General features: G+C 39.7%; 1 protein-coding gene across 4 annotated transcripts; it reads right to left on the bottom strand.

The window, feature by feature from the left end:
* Positions 1-11,027: 11,027 nt before the first annotated feature.
* On the bottom strand, positions 11,028-17,567 carry LOC130550836 (G2/M phase-specific E3 ubiquitin-protein ligase-like). 4 transcript variants are annotated; one of them, XM_057328343.1, is made up of 12 exons: positions 17,522-17,567; positions 15,843-15,993; positions 15,550-15,674; positions 15,137-15,446; positions 14,445-14,502; positions 14,252-14,349; positions 13,959-14,045; positions 13,455-13,771; positions 13,183-13,364; positions 12,402-12,574; positions 11,917-12,131; positions 11,028-11,628 (listed from the first exon to the last, which is right to left on the bottom strand). In XM_057328343.1, exons 6-12 carry the CDS (start codon positions 14,326-14,328, stop codon positions 11,393-11,395), a joined length of 1,287 nt encoding a protein of 428 aa, XP_057184326.1. In that variant the 5' UTR covers positions 14,329-14,349; positions 14,445-14,502; positions 15,137-15,446; positions 15,550-15,674; positions 15,843-15,993; positions 17,522-17,567; the 3' UTR covers positions 11,028-11,392. The 4 variants fall into 4 exon arrangements, with proteins under 4 accessions (XP_057184326.1, XP_057184327.1, XP_057184325.1 ...); XM_057328344.1 differs by lacking the exon at positions 17,522-17,567 and adding an exon at positions 16,310-16,397; XM_057328342.1 differs by lacking the exon at positions 17,522-17,567 and having other exon boundaries at positions 15,843-16,089.
* Positions 17,568-17,659: the final 92 nt, after the last annotated feature.

Below are 17,659 nucleotides of genomic sequence, written 5' to 3'. Positions count from 1 at the left end.
TTTTTGATTATGATGACCTGTATATGCATATGCTTTTACTGCCATTTAAAAAGAAAACTTCGTAATTAAAAAATGACTGACCAAAATCCATTCCAGATGCTTCACAAGGGTGGTTATGTATCCCCTTACACCCAAAACATTTCTCCAAAAACAAACACTAAAAGCACATGTGACTGCCTTTGAAAACCCAGCTAAGGTCATTTTTGTGATTTTCTACATACAATCGGACTTTCATATCTTTAATATTGACTGATTAAGGCCATGTCATAGATTGAAATCATTATTGGTTGAAATCAAACATTGATGCTCAAACACATAATTAGATTACAAGATTTTAGCCTGGATTTCATAGACGGGGTCACAGATTATCAACGTGGTCAATTGTAAACTTCTCTTTACCTTTCATCACTCATTACCATGCACCATCTTATTTGCAGATGACCTGCTCTTCTCCCTCCCCTCCGTGCACATCTGCTCCTTTACCCAGATGCTCCAATTCTCCCTCACCTCCACGCACATCTTATCCTTTAACCAGACACTCACCCTCACCTCCACGCAGATCTGCGCCTTTAACCAGACACTCACCCTCACCTCCACGCAGATCTGTTCCTTTACCCAGACGCTCTCCCTCACCTCCACGCACATCTGCTCTCTCACCTACCATCACTAACCAGCATGCACAGTGGTCTCCTGCACATTCACCTTCTGGATCTCCTGACACCGTGGGTTCATATTTTTCTCCTTCCCCTACACCTCCCAGCTGGTCTCCCGGTGGTGTTGGGCACCATTTCTTTTCCAAATGCCTATTCATGCAGCTGTGTGGAAAAAACACCCAACATGCAGTCTTGGAAGAACTTGGAGACTACTCTTTGAAAGATAAATTATTCAAGGTAATCTGTTACGAATGTAATGTCACAGACCAGAACTATTTAATTCTAATCTAATTATTATTGTTTTAGATAAAGGTGGCAGAGACCATTCAGGAGGCAAACAGTGCCATAAGTGAGGCAGAGGACAGCCTGAGTATCATGGGAGCACTTCGACTGGTAAAATCCCTGCATGAAAGAGATGCTTTGGTCCAGTCTGCCTTGGAATTGTATACTAATGGATGTACATACACAGTAAGTGATTGCTCGCAAATCATGTAATACAGGGCTCTTCAGATCTAGTCCTGGAGGGCCACCGCCCTGCTGAGTTTAGCTCCAACCCTGATCAAACACACCTGAGCATCACTAGATCACAGGTAAGTTAGTTTTATCTGGGTTTGAGCTAAACTCTGCAGGGCAGTGGCCCTCCAGTACCGGACTTGCAGAGTCCTGATGTACTATATGCAAAGGTGCTGAAAAGTACTGTTAAGACAACATTTAATGCAAACCTTAATAATGTATGGAAACAATAATTTTGGCATTTGGCTTGGTGCACATGTAATAAACATGTAAACTGAATTCATGCATGCAAAATATTTTTGCAAGAATGTACTAAATAGACATATTTTATTTTTCAAATGTTTGAGCATGGGTTACAAACCTTGGGAAATCAGGAGTCACCCCCATGTCTTTGAAGATCTCTTCACTAATATTTGGAATAGTCTTCCCTGCACTGTCCGGGAGGCAGACACACTCTGTCAGTTTAAATCTAGACTAAAGACGCATCTTTTTAATCTTGCATACACTACTTGTCACGGTCCCACCGTCTTGTTTATGAAATTCTAGTCGTGTGGTGGGATCGGGGCAGAGTTCTTGGGTTTTATGTGGGAAGACCATGAGATGTTTATGCCTCTCATGTGTTTTTCCAGTGTCTCGTCTCTGTTCCCGCCATCTCGTTTCCTCGTTATCCTTCCCTAAGTGTTTGATTACCCACACCTGCCCCATGTCGTTATCCCTCGTTTGTGTTCCTATATTTACCCTCATGTTTCTTTGTCCTGTGCTCGTGTATTGTGTATGTGTTTGGTGCCTGTACTGTGTTCGTTTGATGTGTTCTTGTAAGACGTAACATTTTCCCTTGTCTTGGAAGCTTTGTGACCACAGTAAGTCTAGTCAGTGTAATCTTTGTCAAGTGTTGTCTTAGTTTGGTTTATTTAGTTTAGTGTTCCTGTGTAGTCTGAGTTGTTATCCCTTTGTCTTTGTTATTTTACCCCCTCGTGGGTTTTTGTTTTGTCTTGTTATTTGTATTAAAAGTATTTTGTTTAACCCCTTCACCGCCTGCCTGCATTTGGGTTCTTCTCTGCCAATCGTGACAGATCCACGAGCCCAAAGAACCCAGCGGGAGGAATTATCGACGCACACCAAGTCGTCACGCTCGCGCCGCCCCACACATCAGCGAGTATTACTGGACCGGAGTTTCAGGGGGCATTCGCTGCCGAACCTCGGTGCCAGGGCCGTACTGACGTTTGGCGGGCAGAGGTGTAGACGATCTTCAACTGCTGCCATCGAATCTGACAGACGCCGCCCGCGTGAGAGCTGCTGCCCCGTGTGGGTGCCGCGGACTGTACGTTTCGTGGCCAACCGGCAGTGCCTTGAGGTAATGTTCACTGGCCTCGCCCCGTACGATCTATACTTCAGCCGATGAAGTGTCCGAACGCCTGGGCGCCAGACTGCTCCGGGAGATCTGTGATACCCTTCCTGCTCGGAGCTCACCTGTCCGGTTGTCCATGAGCGGCGCCTGTTCGAGATTAGAGAGAAGTTTGGACCCGGTAAGATGACGATAACTCGGTTCTTCCGATCCAAGCGGAACCTGCGCCAGCGGAATTTCGCCATAAGTCGGTACAGTGATTCCAAATCGGCTGCGCGGCGGAGAGAAGGAGAGAGGTCTCCTGCGCTACTTAGACGGGTCGCAGCAGATGGCAGACGTGCGTCGCGTGCTCGTGGCAAGCCGGCCTTTCCATCCGTTCCAATCACCTGTGTCCAGTACACTTGTGTTCCAATCCTTTGTCCAGATCCTGAGCTCATGAGTCCTATAGCCACGTGATCCTTTGTTCTAGATCTAGTGTCCAGCCGGGGTCCAGCGCGTCAGTGGTGGTCCAGTCCAAGTTGTGTTTGGTGCCTGTACTGTGTTCGTTTGATGTGTTCTTGTAAGACGTAACATTTTCCCTTGTCTTGGAAGCTTTGTGACCACAGTAAGTCTAGCTGATGTAATCTTTGTCAAAGTTGCTGTCGTTTGGTTTATTAGTTTAGTGTTCCTTGTCTAGTTAGTTATCCCTTTGTCTTTGTTATTTACACCCCTCGTGGGTTTTTGTTTTGCTCTGTTATTTGTATTAAAGTATTTGTTTAAACCCCTTCACCGCCTGCCTGCATTTGGGTTCTTCTCTGCCAATCTGACACTACTCTTCCATAAGATAAATCCTCTGAGGGCTTAGGCTGCATTAATGATCAACCGGAACCAAAAACACAACTGATGTACTTGTTGCATCAAAGAGTGCAGAACATATCACTATCTCCAGCCAGTCCTGTCTCATTGTTCCAAGGTTACCACAGCGAGCGAGTGCATTCATGCCTGACCTTATGGTAGAGCGGAGAATGGGAAGCAGCGACCTGACAAGAGCTGAGATGATAGAGCTGGATAAAGAAGGACGCGGTCACCTGACATGTCTTCACCACAAAATTTCAAATGATATTAGATTATTAATGATAATTTTAAACTATAATTTATTTTATTATTAAGTTTATTTATTTTATTTAGCCTTGTTGTGCAAGCTCTCTGGAGCCTGTGCAGAGGCAGCAGCTTGTGCCAGAGGGGAACTGGAATCCCCTGGTTGGGCCTGGGTTCTCCTGAGATTTTTTTTCTCGATTAGAGTTTTGGGTTCCTCACCACCTGTTTTTGCACTATTTGCCTGGCCGGGGGCTGCTTTAAAATTTTTAAGTTTTACTTAATTAATATTGCATATAGGAATTTATAGTCTGTTATATTTGACCTGTGCTTCTCTCTCCTTTATCTTAAATGTGTGCTCTCACTGAGCGTGTGTGTGTGCGTACTTGTCTGTGTACATACGTGTGTGTGTGTGTGTGTGTGTGTGTGTGTGTGTGTCTCTATGTCTATGTGTGTTAGTACTGTGACGAGCCACCTTGGTGCAATCAGCGTCGCCGTGGAGACAAGGGGAAATTAGAGCGGCACACCTGCCGGTCATCACCACCTGCAACCACTTCTCAGCAGCTACAAAAATTCCTGCCACAAGCAGGAAGGTGAGCAACGTCTCCACACGCTATGATTCAACTCAAGCGTCTTATCTTGTGTTCTCAGGTTTAGACGACTAAAGGAGACCGGCAGGACCGCACGGGCCGATACCAGAAACTACAGTCCCAAACAGCCGGCACAACAACTCGTCCTCCCAGAGCTCTGGGAAACCGACCTACCCTGTGGCACTACAAGGCTCTTTATCCCCAACTGCCTCTTGCCTCCCACGGGGGTTATCAATAAAATACCCTCCGGGGTCATATAATTCACCTTTTGTGTACGTGTCGTTGCTCCGCCTGTCACAGTACGTGTGCATATTGTGTGTGTGGAGTGTTTTGTATGTGGGTATGTCTGTCTTCTGTGTTCAACTTTTTCTTGTTTTTGCAGGTACAACTTTAGTTGTTTTGCTTATAGTCAATATGTCTTATGTACAGCTGCTTTGTAACAAGGAAAATTGTAAAAAGCGCTATATAAATAAAGTTGAGTTGAGTAATATTCAAAAGCCACTTCATGCAAAAGATTTGTCATGCTTGTTTGAAGTGTGTTTCTCTCCAGCGGGAAGCAACAGACGGCAACTGGAGAACCAGACTATCTGCTTTTGGAGAGACTAGTTTATAGATGTTGAAGGTCAGATTTTGTCATTATTTATATAACTTGCTAATGATCAAACTGTGCCTCATGTCCATTTTTGATAATTTTTCTGTTGTCAGAGGGAGAATGCTGTCAAGGTATGAAGGAGAAGACAGAACCCAAACGCAGGCAGCTTGACGGGTTAAACAAAGAAGACTTTAATAAGACATAAATAAAAACCCACGATGGGGAAAACTACGGTGGCCGCTAGGTGTCACTACGCTGCAACTGAAGAAAACACATGCAAACACAAAAAACACAAGCAAATTCAGAAAGCATCTTCATTAGTTTGGCGACACATTCCCTGCAAATTCTCGCAACACAAACAAACACAGAAACGCGCTGCAAATACTCGAAACACAAACAAACACAGAAACGCGCTGCAAATTCTCGCAACACAAACAATGACAGAAACGCGCTGCAAATTCTCGCAACACAAACAAACACAGAAACGCGCTGCAAGCTGCACAAACGACAACGGAAGTGTTTCCGGGGACCCCAAAAACTGATGCACCTGACTGGAACGCGCTTCAAATTGACTGTTCAAATTCGTTAGTGGCGTTGTCAGACATGTTGAAGGTAATTGCTTTATAACTTTATTTTAAGTTTCTTAACGTACGTCCGTAGGATATTATTAGCCTGTCGATTTGAACAATTTAAGAAAGGAAAGTTTAAGGCTTTGCTTACGTTATGTTAGATTAAGTTACTTCCAGGTACAGTCAAGTAAAATTATAGCCAGCTTTTTCTGCCATGACTGAGAAATTTATTTTAGAAATTTTATCAGTTAACAATTAAATTGTTAATAATTAATTAGGGCTGATCTTTAAGGTAATCTCTTAGGGACTACTAACACAAGTNTGTGTCACGGTCCCACCGTCTTGTTTATGAAATTCTAGTCGTGTGGTGGGATCGGGGCAGAGTTCTTGGGTTTTATGTGGGAAGACCATGAGATGTTTATGCCTCTCATGTGTTTTTCCAGTGTCTCGTCTCTGTTCCCGCCATCTCGTTTCCTCGTTATCCTTCCCTAAGTGTTTGATTACCCACACCTGCCCCATGTCGTTATCCCTCGTTTGTGTTCCTATATTTACCCTCATGTTTCTTTGTCCTGTGCTCGTGTATTGAGTATGTGTTTGGTGCCTGTACTGTGTTCGTTTGATGTGTTCTTGTAAGACGTAACATTTTCCCTTGTCTTGGAAGCTTTGTGACCACAGTAAGTCTAGTCAGTGTAATCTTTGTCAAGTGTTGTCTTAGTTTGGTTTATTTAGTTTAGTGTTCCTGTGTAGTCTGAGTTGTTATCCCTTTGTCTTTGTTATTTTACCCCCTCGTGGGTTTTTGTTTTGTCTTGTTATTTGTATTAAAAGTATTTTGTTTAACCCCTTCACCGCCTGCCTGCATTTGGGTTCTTCTCTGCCAATCGTGACACTACTCTTCCATAAGATAAATCCTCTGAGGGCTTAGGCTGCATTAGATCAACCGGAACCAAAAACACAACTGATGTACTTGTTGCATCAAAGAGTGCAGAACAGTACTCTACTCTCAGCCAGTCTTGTCTCATTGTTCCAAGGTTACCACAGCGAGCAGGATGCAGTTCATGGCCTGACCTTATGGTAGAGCGGAGAATGGGAAGCAGCGACCTGACAAGAGCTGAGATGATAGAGCTGGATAAAGAAGGACGCGGTCACCTGACATGTCTTCACCACAAAATTTCAAATGATATTAGATTATTAATGATAATTTTAAACTATAATTTATTTTATTATTTAGTTTATTTATTTTATTTAGCCTTGTTGTGCAAGCTCTCTGGAGCCTGTGCAGAGGCAGCAGCTTGTGCCAGAGGGGAACTGGAATCCCCTGGTTGGGCCTGGGTTCTCCTGAGATTTTTTTTCTCGATTAGAGTTTTGGGTTCCTCACCACCTGTTTTTGCACTATTTGCCTGGCCGGGGGCTGCTTTAAAATTTTTAAGTTTTACTTAATTAATATTGCATATAGGAATTTATAGTCTGTTATATTTGACCTGTGCTTCTCTCTCCTTTATCTTAAATGTGTGCTCTCACTGAGCGTGTGTGTGTGCGTACTTGTCTGTGTACATACGTGTGTGTGTGTGTGTGTGTGTGTGTGTGTGTGTGTCTCTATGTCTATGTGTGTTAGTACTGTGACGAGCCACCTTGGTGCAATCAGCGTCGCCGTGGAGACAAGGGGAAATTAGAGCGGCACACCTGCCGGTCATCACCACCTGCAACCACTTCTCAGCAGCTACAAAAATTCCTGCCACAAGCAGGAAGGTGAGCAACGTCTCCACACGCTATGATTCAACTCAAGCGTCTTATCTTGTGTTCTCAGGTTTAGACGACTAAAGGAGACCGGCAGGACCGCACGGGCCGATACCAGAAACTACAGTCCCAAACAGCCGGCACAACAACTCGTCCTCCCAGAGCTCTGGGAAACCGACCTACCCTGTGGCACTACAAGGCTCTTTATCCCCAACTGCCTCTTGCCTCCCACGGGGGTTATCAATAAAATACCCTCCGGGGTCATATAATTCACCTTTTGTGTACGTGTCGTTGCTCCGCCTGTCACAGTACGTGTGCATATTGTGTGTGTGGAGTGTTTTGTATGTGGGTATGTCTGTCTTCTGTGTTCAACTTTTTCTTGTTTTTGCAGGTACAACTTTAGTTGTTTTGCTTATAGTCAATATGTCTTATGTACAGCTGCTTTGTAACAAGGAAAATTGTAAAAAGCGCTATATAAATAAAGTTGAGTTGAGTAATATTCAAAAGCCACTTCATGCAAAAGATTTGTCATGCTTGTTTGAAGTGTGTTTCTCTCCAGCGGGAAGCAACAGACGGCAACTGGAGAACCAGACTATCTGCTTTTGGAGAGACTAGTTTATAGATGTTGAAGGTCAGATTTTGTCATTATTTATATAACTTGCTAATGATCAAACTGTGCCTCATGTCCATTTTTGATAATTTTTCTGTTGTCAGAGGGAGAATGCTGTCAAGGTATGAAGGAGAAGACAGAACCCAAACGCAGGCAGCTTGACGGGTTAAACAAAGAAGACTTTAATAAGACATAAATAAAAACCCACGATGGGGAAAACTACGGTGGCCGCTAGGTGTCACTACGCTGCAACTGAAGAAAACACATGCAAACACAAAAAACACAAGCAAATTCAGAAAGCATCTTCATTAGTTTGGCGACACATTCCCTGCAAATTCTCGCAACACAAACAAACACAGAAACGCGCTGCAAATACTCGAAACACAAACAAACACAGAAACGCGCTGCAAATTCTCGCAACACAAACAATGACAGAAACGCGCTGCAAATTCTCGCAACACAAACAAACACAGAAACGCGCTGCAAGCTGCACAAACGACAACGGAAGTGTTTCCGGGGACCCCAAAAACTGATGCACCTGACTGGAACGCGCTTCAAATTGACTGTTCAAATTCGTTAGTGGCGTTGTCAGACATGTTGAAGGTAATTGCTTTATAACTTTATTTTAAGTTTCTTAACGTACGTCCGTAGGATATTATTAGCCTGTCGATTTGAACAATTTAAGAAAGGAAAGTTTAAGGCTTTGCTTACGTTATGTTAGATTAAGTTACTTCCAGGTACAGTCAAGTAAAATTATAGCCAGCTTTTTCTGCCATGACTGAGAAATTTATTTTAGAAATTTTATCAGTTAACAATTAAATTGTTAATAATTAATTAGGGCTGATCTTTAAGGTAATCTCTTAGGGACTACTAACACAAGTTAGATAACTTTGTTGTTAATGGGTTAATGTAAGGGTGTAAAAAATGTGCTGTTAAAGAGATCTATATCAAAACAAACATTTGCTTGTTATCTTTTAGCAGTCACATTGTTCCTCTTCCCCAGGTCATGTATTGTCCATATTGTGGTATCGATTTGGCTGGACATATTGGATGCTTTTGTGGTTCCTGTGGCAGCAACATTAATTTTTTGGCCCCTTTTCTACAGGATGGTAAGTGTTTCACTAGTGTTTAAATATCTTATTTTATTTTGCGTTCTGATTTAGCTTGATGTTCTGGTTTAAAGCACCCTATCTGCAATCCCCCTACAGTACAAGCTGTTTAACTCTTTAATCTTATTGACTCTTGTGTTAGCTTTTAAGGATTGGCCACTGCAGACTCATTTTACCTTATATATTAAAAGGCATGTATTTTTTACATTAGACTTGCACTGGTTGGGACTGTAGATTTGCAAAGACCAAAAAACAAAGTGACAATTTATGCATAAGTAAAAATTCATACGTTTGTGGATTCCTGCATTCCTAACGACTCCTTTCTCTTCTTCCTATAGATCCAGGGATGGTCTCAAATGAACATTCAGAGGCTTACATTATTCATAAATATTTCTTAGAGGGCCACACATATGATGTCATCCTTGATTTTCTTGAAACGAAACATAACATTTCCATGAGTCTGAGCACCTTGAAAAGAAAGCTAAAAAATGCAGGCCTAACTAGGAAAACAGACTTTACTCCCTTTGCAACTGTGCATGCAGCAGTTATACATGAACTGAGAGGCTCGGGTCAGCTTTTAGGTTACAGAGCTATGTGCCAAACATTACGGGAAAAATATCTCCTTACAGTTACAAGGGATGATGTAATGCATACCCTTCGCAGACTGAATCCATCTGGTGTTCATCTTCGCCAGCGACACAAGTTTGTCCGAAGAGGATACTTTACAGCAGGACCAAACCAAGTGTGGCATGTTGATGGATATGATAAGCTCAAACCTTTTGGTATTGCAATCAGTGGATGTATCGATGGATTTTCAAGAAAAGTGATGTGGCTCTGCAGTGGCAGCTCTAATAATGACCCAGGAATAATTGCTCAATATTATGTGAAGTGTGTCTCTGACTTTGGGCTTCCAGCACGGCTTCGCACAGACTGTGGAACCGAAAATGGCACTATGGCAGCCATTCACTGTGCATTAAGAGCAGAGCATACAGATGACTTTGCAGGAGCTCAGAGTCACATGTATGGCACCTCAACTGCAAATCAACGTATCGAAAGTTGGTGGTCCTTTTTCAGAAAGCAAAGGTACAAATATTTTAAGATCAATTCCAAGAAAACATATCATGCTATACTTTGTTTATCGTGTTGTGTTGTCATGACAGAGGGTTTTGAGCACATTTGTAACACATTTTAGTCTAGTGTAATTCTTCTATGTAATGCAAGTGTTGTTTTTGGATGCTATGAGGCTCTGGCCTGAATCTGTGCTTTTTTATGTGCATGTATTCAGCATTTGTTGTAAGTAAAACAATGTGTTTATTGTTATTTCCTCATTAGGACTAAGTTTTGGATTGAGCTCTTCAGCGACTTGAGAGAGAGACACCTTTTCAATGGTAGCCATGAACATAAGTGCCTTCTACGATATGTATTCTTGGGCATCCTGCAGAAAGACTTTGATGACTACAGAAAACTTTGGAATAACCACACCATCCGACCTGTTCGGCAGTCGCTTTGTCCTTCTGGTAAACCAGAAGCTATGTATCACCTGCCTCGCAGGTTTGTTTCATCCATAAAATGATGACCATGTTCACTAGCTCAAAGTGCCTTGTACAGTAGTAGAAGCAAACTTGTGAACATGCCTGTGAAATCCAGGCTCAAGTCTCAATCTCATTATGAGCATCTACATTTTATTTCCACCATTAATTTCCATTTGATATCTTTGACATGACCTTACTCAGTCAGTATTAAAAATTTAAAGATTTTATTTTCACATAATGTTCTTTGGTATGATTTTATGTAGAAAACCGTAAATCACACACTTTTTTCACAGGCAGGGTCACAACAATGACAATATTTATAAAACAGATGTTGTCAACATTGAAGGCCACTTAGTCAACCTTTGGCTGATTATATTCCTCTACCTTTGGAGGTTTAAATGTGAAAAATTGTAAGTTAACTCAATGTTTTGATTTCTTACTGGCCTTAGGTTTAATGCAAGGGAGTGTGGATTCCCAGTGTCCGAGGAAGTCCTAAGAGAGTTTGAGAACATTTTGCCAGCGCAGCGCAGCCTGTGTGGTGATGATAATCTCCATCTTGATTTTAAGAATTCACAGAGACTGGGTGGGTTGGTTCCACCAGTCAACTGGACAGATGCTGTTGAGAATTACATAATCTTAAAAAGTATGTGTGGACTTTAAAATAATCAGTTTCTGATTCTGCAAAACTAGTATTGGTTATCATGCATGTGTTTCCCCTTCCTTTAAACAATAAGTCATTTTGTAATCTACTGGGTAGGCTTGATGTGGTTTTTAAAAGGAACAGTCAATGCGGGAGTTCTGTGAATGCCCAAAGGACTAAAAACCAAATTCATACATTTCAAAGTAGTTTATTATTATTTTTTTACAAACAGGTTAATAAACAGATGAGTTTAACAATCTTGACGTTTTGTGTCTAAGAACAAGAACAGTATTAACTTTCCAAAAAGAATCACTTATCAAAATAAAACCTACATGGTTACCAAAAACGTTACTGTGTAATTATTATATTAGCCTACCATCTTAAATCGCATAAACATTAACCTGAGTGCTACTTCATAAGGAAGTGCTACATTAAGGAAGCCCAAACCCAGGGGAGTTTTGGATGCCGTAATCCATGGCTTCTTGAAACTCCTCGTAACTCTGTAAGACTGGGATTTTAATTGTGTTAGCACACACATTTGCCACAGGAAAGCGTGAGGTCTTCTGAAAAACTAACTGTGGCTGTGGCTGTATTTCTCCAGCAGGAACTTCCTTTAACCCTGTTCCAAACATAAGGACATCCTTCAAAGTTGGACTAGCTTCTTTTTCTGCAGGACAAAAAATATTAGATTTTAAGTTTTTTAATTAATTGTGGCAATTGTTTCTTTCTGGTTGCTTCCTTCAAATCAATGTAATGATCAACCCATAAACTAAAAGGGTTTGAGCACATAACACAGAATTGCTATTTCTGCTAAACCACAGATGGTACAACAATTGATTATTTTGGGAAACATTCTAATTGAGGGGTTTTTATGCTGACATAAATGTCTTGTTATATCTCACTTTTTGATGCAGAGATAATTCTGTACCTTTTTTATCTTAATCATAGATAATACCTTCCACATAAAGCAGATAATCTCGCCAGTAGCTCAGTACCCTGGCCTCTTCATTGCGGTCATTGCTTCCAGGTTGACTCAACTGCACATGGAAGATTTTTTCCACAGCATCAGCTGTGAGCTTGGTCTCAGTGTAGCACATGAATGAGAAGAAAAGTGAAGGATGCTGTTCCAAAGCGTTGAAAAAATCCAATGTTGCTAGTCCATCCCTGAATCTACAAAATATATCAGGTGACAGTGGCTGTAATTGCATCATTTTCAGTCAAAAGGTGAATAACAACTACTGAAAGATACATTTCAAAAGTAAGAAATGACATGACACTTGTTACTTAAATTAATTAGAGAAATATTTCATTTAAAACACTTATTTTAAGAAAAACACTACTAAACTTTATATTAGAAATTATATTAGGTTTACATAAGGTTACGTGTCCACATATTGAGAATAAAAACAATATCAGTTAAAAATACAGTAGAGAATATACCTCTGGATTGAAAACTGGTTTCGGTAGATAAAATACCACTGCATATATTCATCAACTATTCTTTTCTTATCCTCCAGATTCATCATGAATCTATAGCAGCCTGCTGTCTGAAGCATGCTGGAGTGCTTTTCTGTAAGTTCCCGGAGTTCATTCAGTGATGTAGCATCTTTTATCTATTGGGAAAAAAAAGCTGGAAGAGTTAACATACCACATTTATTCAAGCTCGATCATATATTTTTAAACAGTGGTTTGTACTGGTCACAATGACACATAAATATAAAAAATGTGAATTATAGACACCATACCAACACAGAAGAGTAATAAAAAAATTTAAGAGAATAATTTTCTGTGCAATTTCTTTACTGTACCTATTTATGTATATAATGCAAATTAATTATTGATATTTACCCTCCAGCATCTGTACACTCTAAATCAAGGAATTTTGGTCATTGCCAATTAATCTAATACCACATTACATCAGCATAAATGTATTCATTGGCCTTGGATCAAAATACTGACCAAAAAGTCTGCTAGTGATGTTGAATAAATATATTTTTGAAATATTAAAACTACCCTTTTAATATCATATAATATCAGGTATTAAAATTAAACAACAGACAATATTGAAAATGTAGGAATTGTATACATCCCATATTAAGCAATGCGCTTAGTGTATTAAAATATACTTTTATACAGCTATTGAAGTATTCATATTGTTGTGTGTCAGCTGAAGGCACAAAGTGATTTCTTGAAATAGTTTATTCCAGCCTAGCAAAATTACCTCAAGCAGGGCCTTCCTGACCTCGTCATCGGGCATGTCCTCAATTGGGGCCTCTATTTTCTTTTCTTTACCAATAAGGTTAAGGAAAAAGTTTGGGGAAAGACAACACAGCCCTGGACCTCCATGGACAATAGACACCGCGATCATTCTTCCAATGTGGAAATATTCATTGTCTTCTGCAGCTAAAAAAAAACCCATATTGTTAGTATAAATTGGTGTTATAAAGTTTTTTTATTTTATAAAAGTAAAAAATACATTATAAAAAGTATTACCTTTACTGTTAAACGAAAGATATTTTGCATTGTCTTTGCCTTCAAAAACTCTCCTTGTTTTAATGGCATCCATTAACAGGGTTAAAAACTCACGAGTAGGCCCCCCAGTATCCAAAGCCTCCTCCATCGCCCCAATGTCGTCAGTGAATTTCACCATCATGCTGCAGGTGGGGTCAAATGAGGAACGCCTAAAACCTCTAAAAGCACCATCCCAGACATTGGCCCTGTTAATGTTAAATCTGTTACAGGACGTTCTGTTAAGATGATGTGCTAGATTTGATACTATGTCCCCAGCTGTAAGTCCATCTTGTCCATCACTGTAAAATAAGCAAACAATAAGCATAACTTCAAGCTGTTTCTCTTTAGTTTAATACAATTTTTACTAGTGAAGGCAACTAAAAATGTATTTAAGTTTAAGACAAATATTGTATCTGATGGGCAGAAACAAGAACAGCTAACAGTAAACACACAATTATTGAGTGTACTCTGCTTATGTGATAGTACCAGTCTTTTTCTTGTGGTTTCTCTTCATCTTCAAGATCTGAAGAACTGCTGTCAATAATGACAGGGGCATAGATATTGGTATATGTACTGTGGAAAGGAAGTACAAGAACAATGAAACAGTTAATCCAGAATGTATTGTGAAACCGAGATGTTTTGTTGTTGCAGCAGTCCAGTACTTTATGTTATTTTATAACCAGTGTTTAGGAGCACACAGTTCATAAAAACTATGTCTCGGTTTAATAAGTTTATACCACACTAATGATGACAGAAAGTGTTAATGACTTAGTACGGACTTGTAGAAGCCACTTGTGGATGGAGTCACGGAGGTGGACGGAGTCAGTGAGTTGCACGCAGTCACTGAGGTAGACATCTGCTGGGATGCACTCTCGGCCTGCAGCACCATTAACACAGCACAATAATAAGTCCTCACATAAATACCCTAAAAATAAGTTAATTTACAGTTGAATATATCAGAACGTTACATACTTGGACATTGGATGACTGTGATGTTGATGCCTTAGATAATTCTGGTGTTGTGGTTGACCTAAAACATACAAATTATTTTAAATAATTTTTAGATACATTTAAGGTAGCAGAAATTGTGTTTTTTTGCTTGATTAATGGTCAATTTCAAAAGTGAATGCACTGAGAAATATTGATATTGATACAGCTGGCACAGGGACCAAAATAACGTGTTTGCAGAAAACTAACTTACCCGTGTCTATACTCTGGTGTACTGCATTCAGGACTTGACCAAAGCTGCCAACAGTACCAAGTGTAAACATAAAACCCTAAACTCATTTCTAGCCTTAACACAGTTTCTATTCCTGTTTGCGTTTCTATTCCATTTGACCCCCCAGGGGATTTTAATGCATTTACGCTGTACTGTAGGCAAAGATATCTTAAACACTTAAATCCATGAGATGTACCACCTACCACTGTGTCAGAAAGGGGTGACATATCGGATGGCACACTAACAACAACTTCATCCTCATCTTCTGATTCTGATTCTGAAACTGATTCATCTTCATGACCTCACAAAAGATTTTGGGGTGAGTTTCCATTTGAAATGTTCAGTAAATATAGGCTACGCAGCAATATTGGAATTCTACAAAGCACAAATCTCAAAAGCTGTACATGTGCATTAAATACATAAAACATACTATTTAAATACTTACTCTTAGACAAAAAGTCCTCAAGCACGCAGATGAACAGTGTGATCCTTTGATAAGCTTTTCCAATGGCCTCTTTGTATTGCCCAATGGTAAAAGGTGTGTCAGTCCCAGGTATATTTTTTATCTGAGAGCCATCAGGATATAGCAAGACATATTCTCCATCTTCCATGTCTCGATTGAAGTCTTTCAGTTTTTTTATGGCAGCTGGCAAAAGTTGCTCCAATGACCACTCAGGTTCAACCTGTAGAGGTAGGTTTTTCCCTCTTATGGGCCTGAAACCATTCTTGGTCTTGGTCATGATGCCAACAGAAATCTAAATCATTAATCAGAAAATATGAAAAACAATGATGAGTGTTTATATTATTAATTTATTATTAGAAAATAATTTATAATCTTGAACATTAATTTCAACATACCCTCACTGTTTTCTTTGATTTCTTTTTACTTTTTGAAAATGTCCTCCTTTCATTTTCTTTTAGTTGTCTGTATTTCATGAAGTTGAGAACAGATGAACTAGCTGGAATGGCACCTGTATCAGTCACTGAAACAAACACACACACGCGCGCGCACACGCACACACACACACACAATAAGAAAGAGATAAAAAGGAAGTTACTATAATTTTATAGGGTTTAGGTATTGTCATAAATGCTGGTTTACATACAAAAACATCAAACATTAGATAGGGAGCTCTGCAAGAGAAAATTACCTTTGAGCAAAGACTGGCGTGACCCATGAAGGTCATCACTTGCAGTTCTAGGGGCTTTCTCAGTTACAAAAGATACATCTCGCCCACATGAACTGCAAAATCTGGGCAAATTCGACCATTTGAAGCCACAGAAAGGACAATACATTTTAATCTGAAAACATAGGTATAAGTTACTCACGTTATTAGCACGTGGTTTTGTTTTCTGTTGCCCATGTTATTACAGAAAGTGGCGAAATAAATGTTATAATTGGATTAATGACATCAAGGTGCTAACTATGTCGACTAGAATAAATTGACAAGTTTTTAATAATTTTTTCAAACCTTTAAACTTTTTTATAGTGACACTTGTTTAAGTAAGTCAAGCAGCTACTACGTCTCAGTTTTTGTTAAACTGTTCAAATCGACAGGCTAATAATATCCTACGGACGTACGTTAAGAAAGTTAAAATAAAGTTATAAAGCAATTACCTTCAACGTGTCTGACAACGCCACTAACGAATTTGAACAGTCAATTTGAAGCGCGTTCCAGTCAGGTGCATCAGTTTTTGGGGTCCCCGGAAACACTTCCGTTGTCATTTGTGCAGCTTGCAGCGCGTTTCTGTGTTTGTTTGTGTTGCGAGAATTTGCAGCGCGTTTCTGTAATTGTTTGTGTTGCGAGAATTTGCAGCGCGTTTCTGTGTTTGTTTGTGTTACGAGTATTTGCAGCGCGTTTCTGTGTTTGTTTGTGTTACGAGAATTTGCAGGGAATGTGTCGCCAAACTAATGAAGATGCTTTCTGAATTTGCTTGTGTTTTTTGTGTTTGCATGTGTTTTCTTCAGTTGCAGCGTAGTGACACCTAGCGGCCACCGTAGGGCCTATATGTATATACACACACACGGCCGCTGCCTATACAATTTCAAAATCTTTAAAGCAACAATATGTTTGCACTTTTACTTGCATGGCCCAAATGAATTCTTCCCAGATGGTCAACAAAACTGATAATCTTGAGAAATCTAAATTTGACAAAAACAATCACAAAAAGATGTGATGTAAAGTTGTATAGCGGACGGTTGTCACGGTACCATAAACATATCTTACAATACTATACCAGCTAAATAAAGAACTCAAGAACGCAATATTATTGTCAAGTAGCCATATCATTTGACCTATTCCAAGCAAGTCATATTTTAATTTATAGGATATAAACACACTTAAGTCAATGGCCACATGGTTTGGCATGTTATAGTGAAAGTGAGGTTAATGAATCTAGAGAACAAATTTATTGAATTTATTGAGGGGCAGGAAAGACAGGTAACGTTATGCTAAACAAGTGAATTATTTAACTGAATGATTATAAGACGCCAAAAAAGGCTGTTTCTTGCATCGTTACATTAAAATTACAAATTACATGACATGAACACGTCAATGACATATTTTCAATGTTAGAATAATTGTGAAGGTAAAGGCAATCATATGATTTTTCTCAAAGATTTTTATTTAGACATACTGCAGTATTTATTGTTAAATTTCAGCGCAACATATTTGTCGATTTAATCTTGTGTTGTAATGTGAATATGAGCCATATGCTACATCAGTCAACACACGAGATTGGCTACCTCACAAAATTCACATTGATGTAATATGTGAGTATCAAAATTTTATGTATGAAAATCATGTTAAATGATTATTAAACCAAATACCTCGGCAAATAGCACTTCTTCTTCTTGTTGTGTTGTTTAATGGTGGTTGACAAGCCAATTTATGGTGTATTACCGCCACCAACTGGACTGGAGTGTGAAGCATTAATGGGGAAACTTAAAACAAAATATTACAAAAAA

Source organism: Triplophysa rosa, unplaced genomic scaffold (assembly GCF_024868665.1).
Source record: "Triplophysa rosa unplaced genomic scaffold, Trosa_1v2 scaffold442, whole genome shotgun sequence".
In the NCBI taxonomy this organism is placed as follows: domain Eukaryota; kingdom Metazoa; phylum Chordata; class Actinopteri; order Cypriniformes; family Nemacheilidae; genus Triplophysa; species Triplophysa rosa.
The sequence above is the reverse complement of the archived record's forward strand: the minus strand, read 5'-3'. Positions and strand labels throughout refer to the sequence as shown.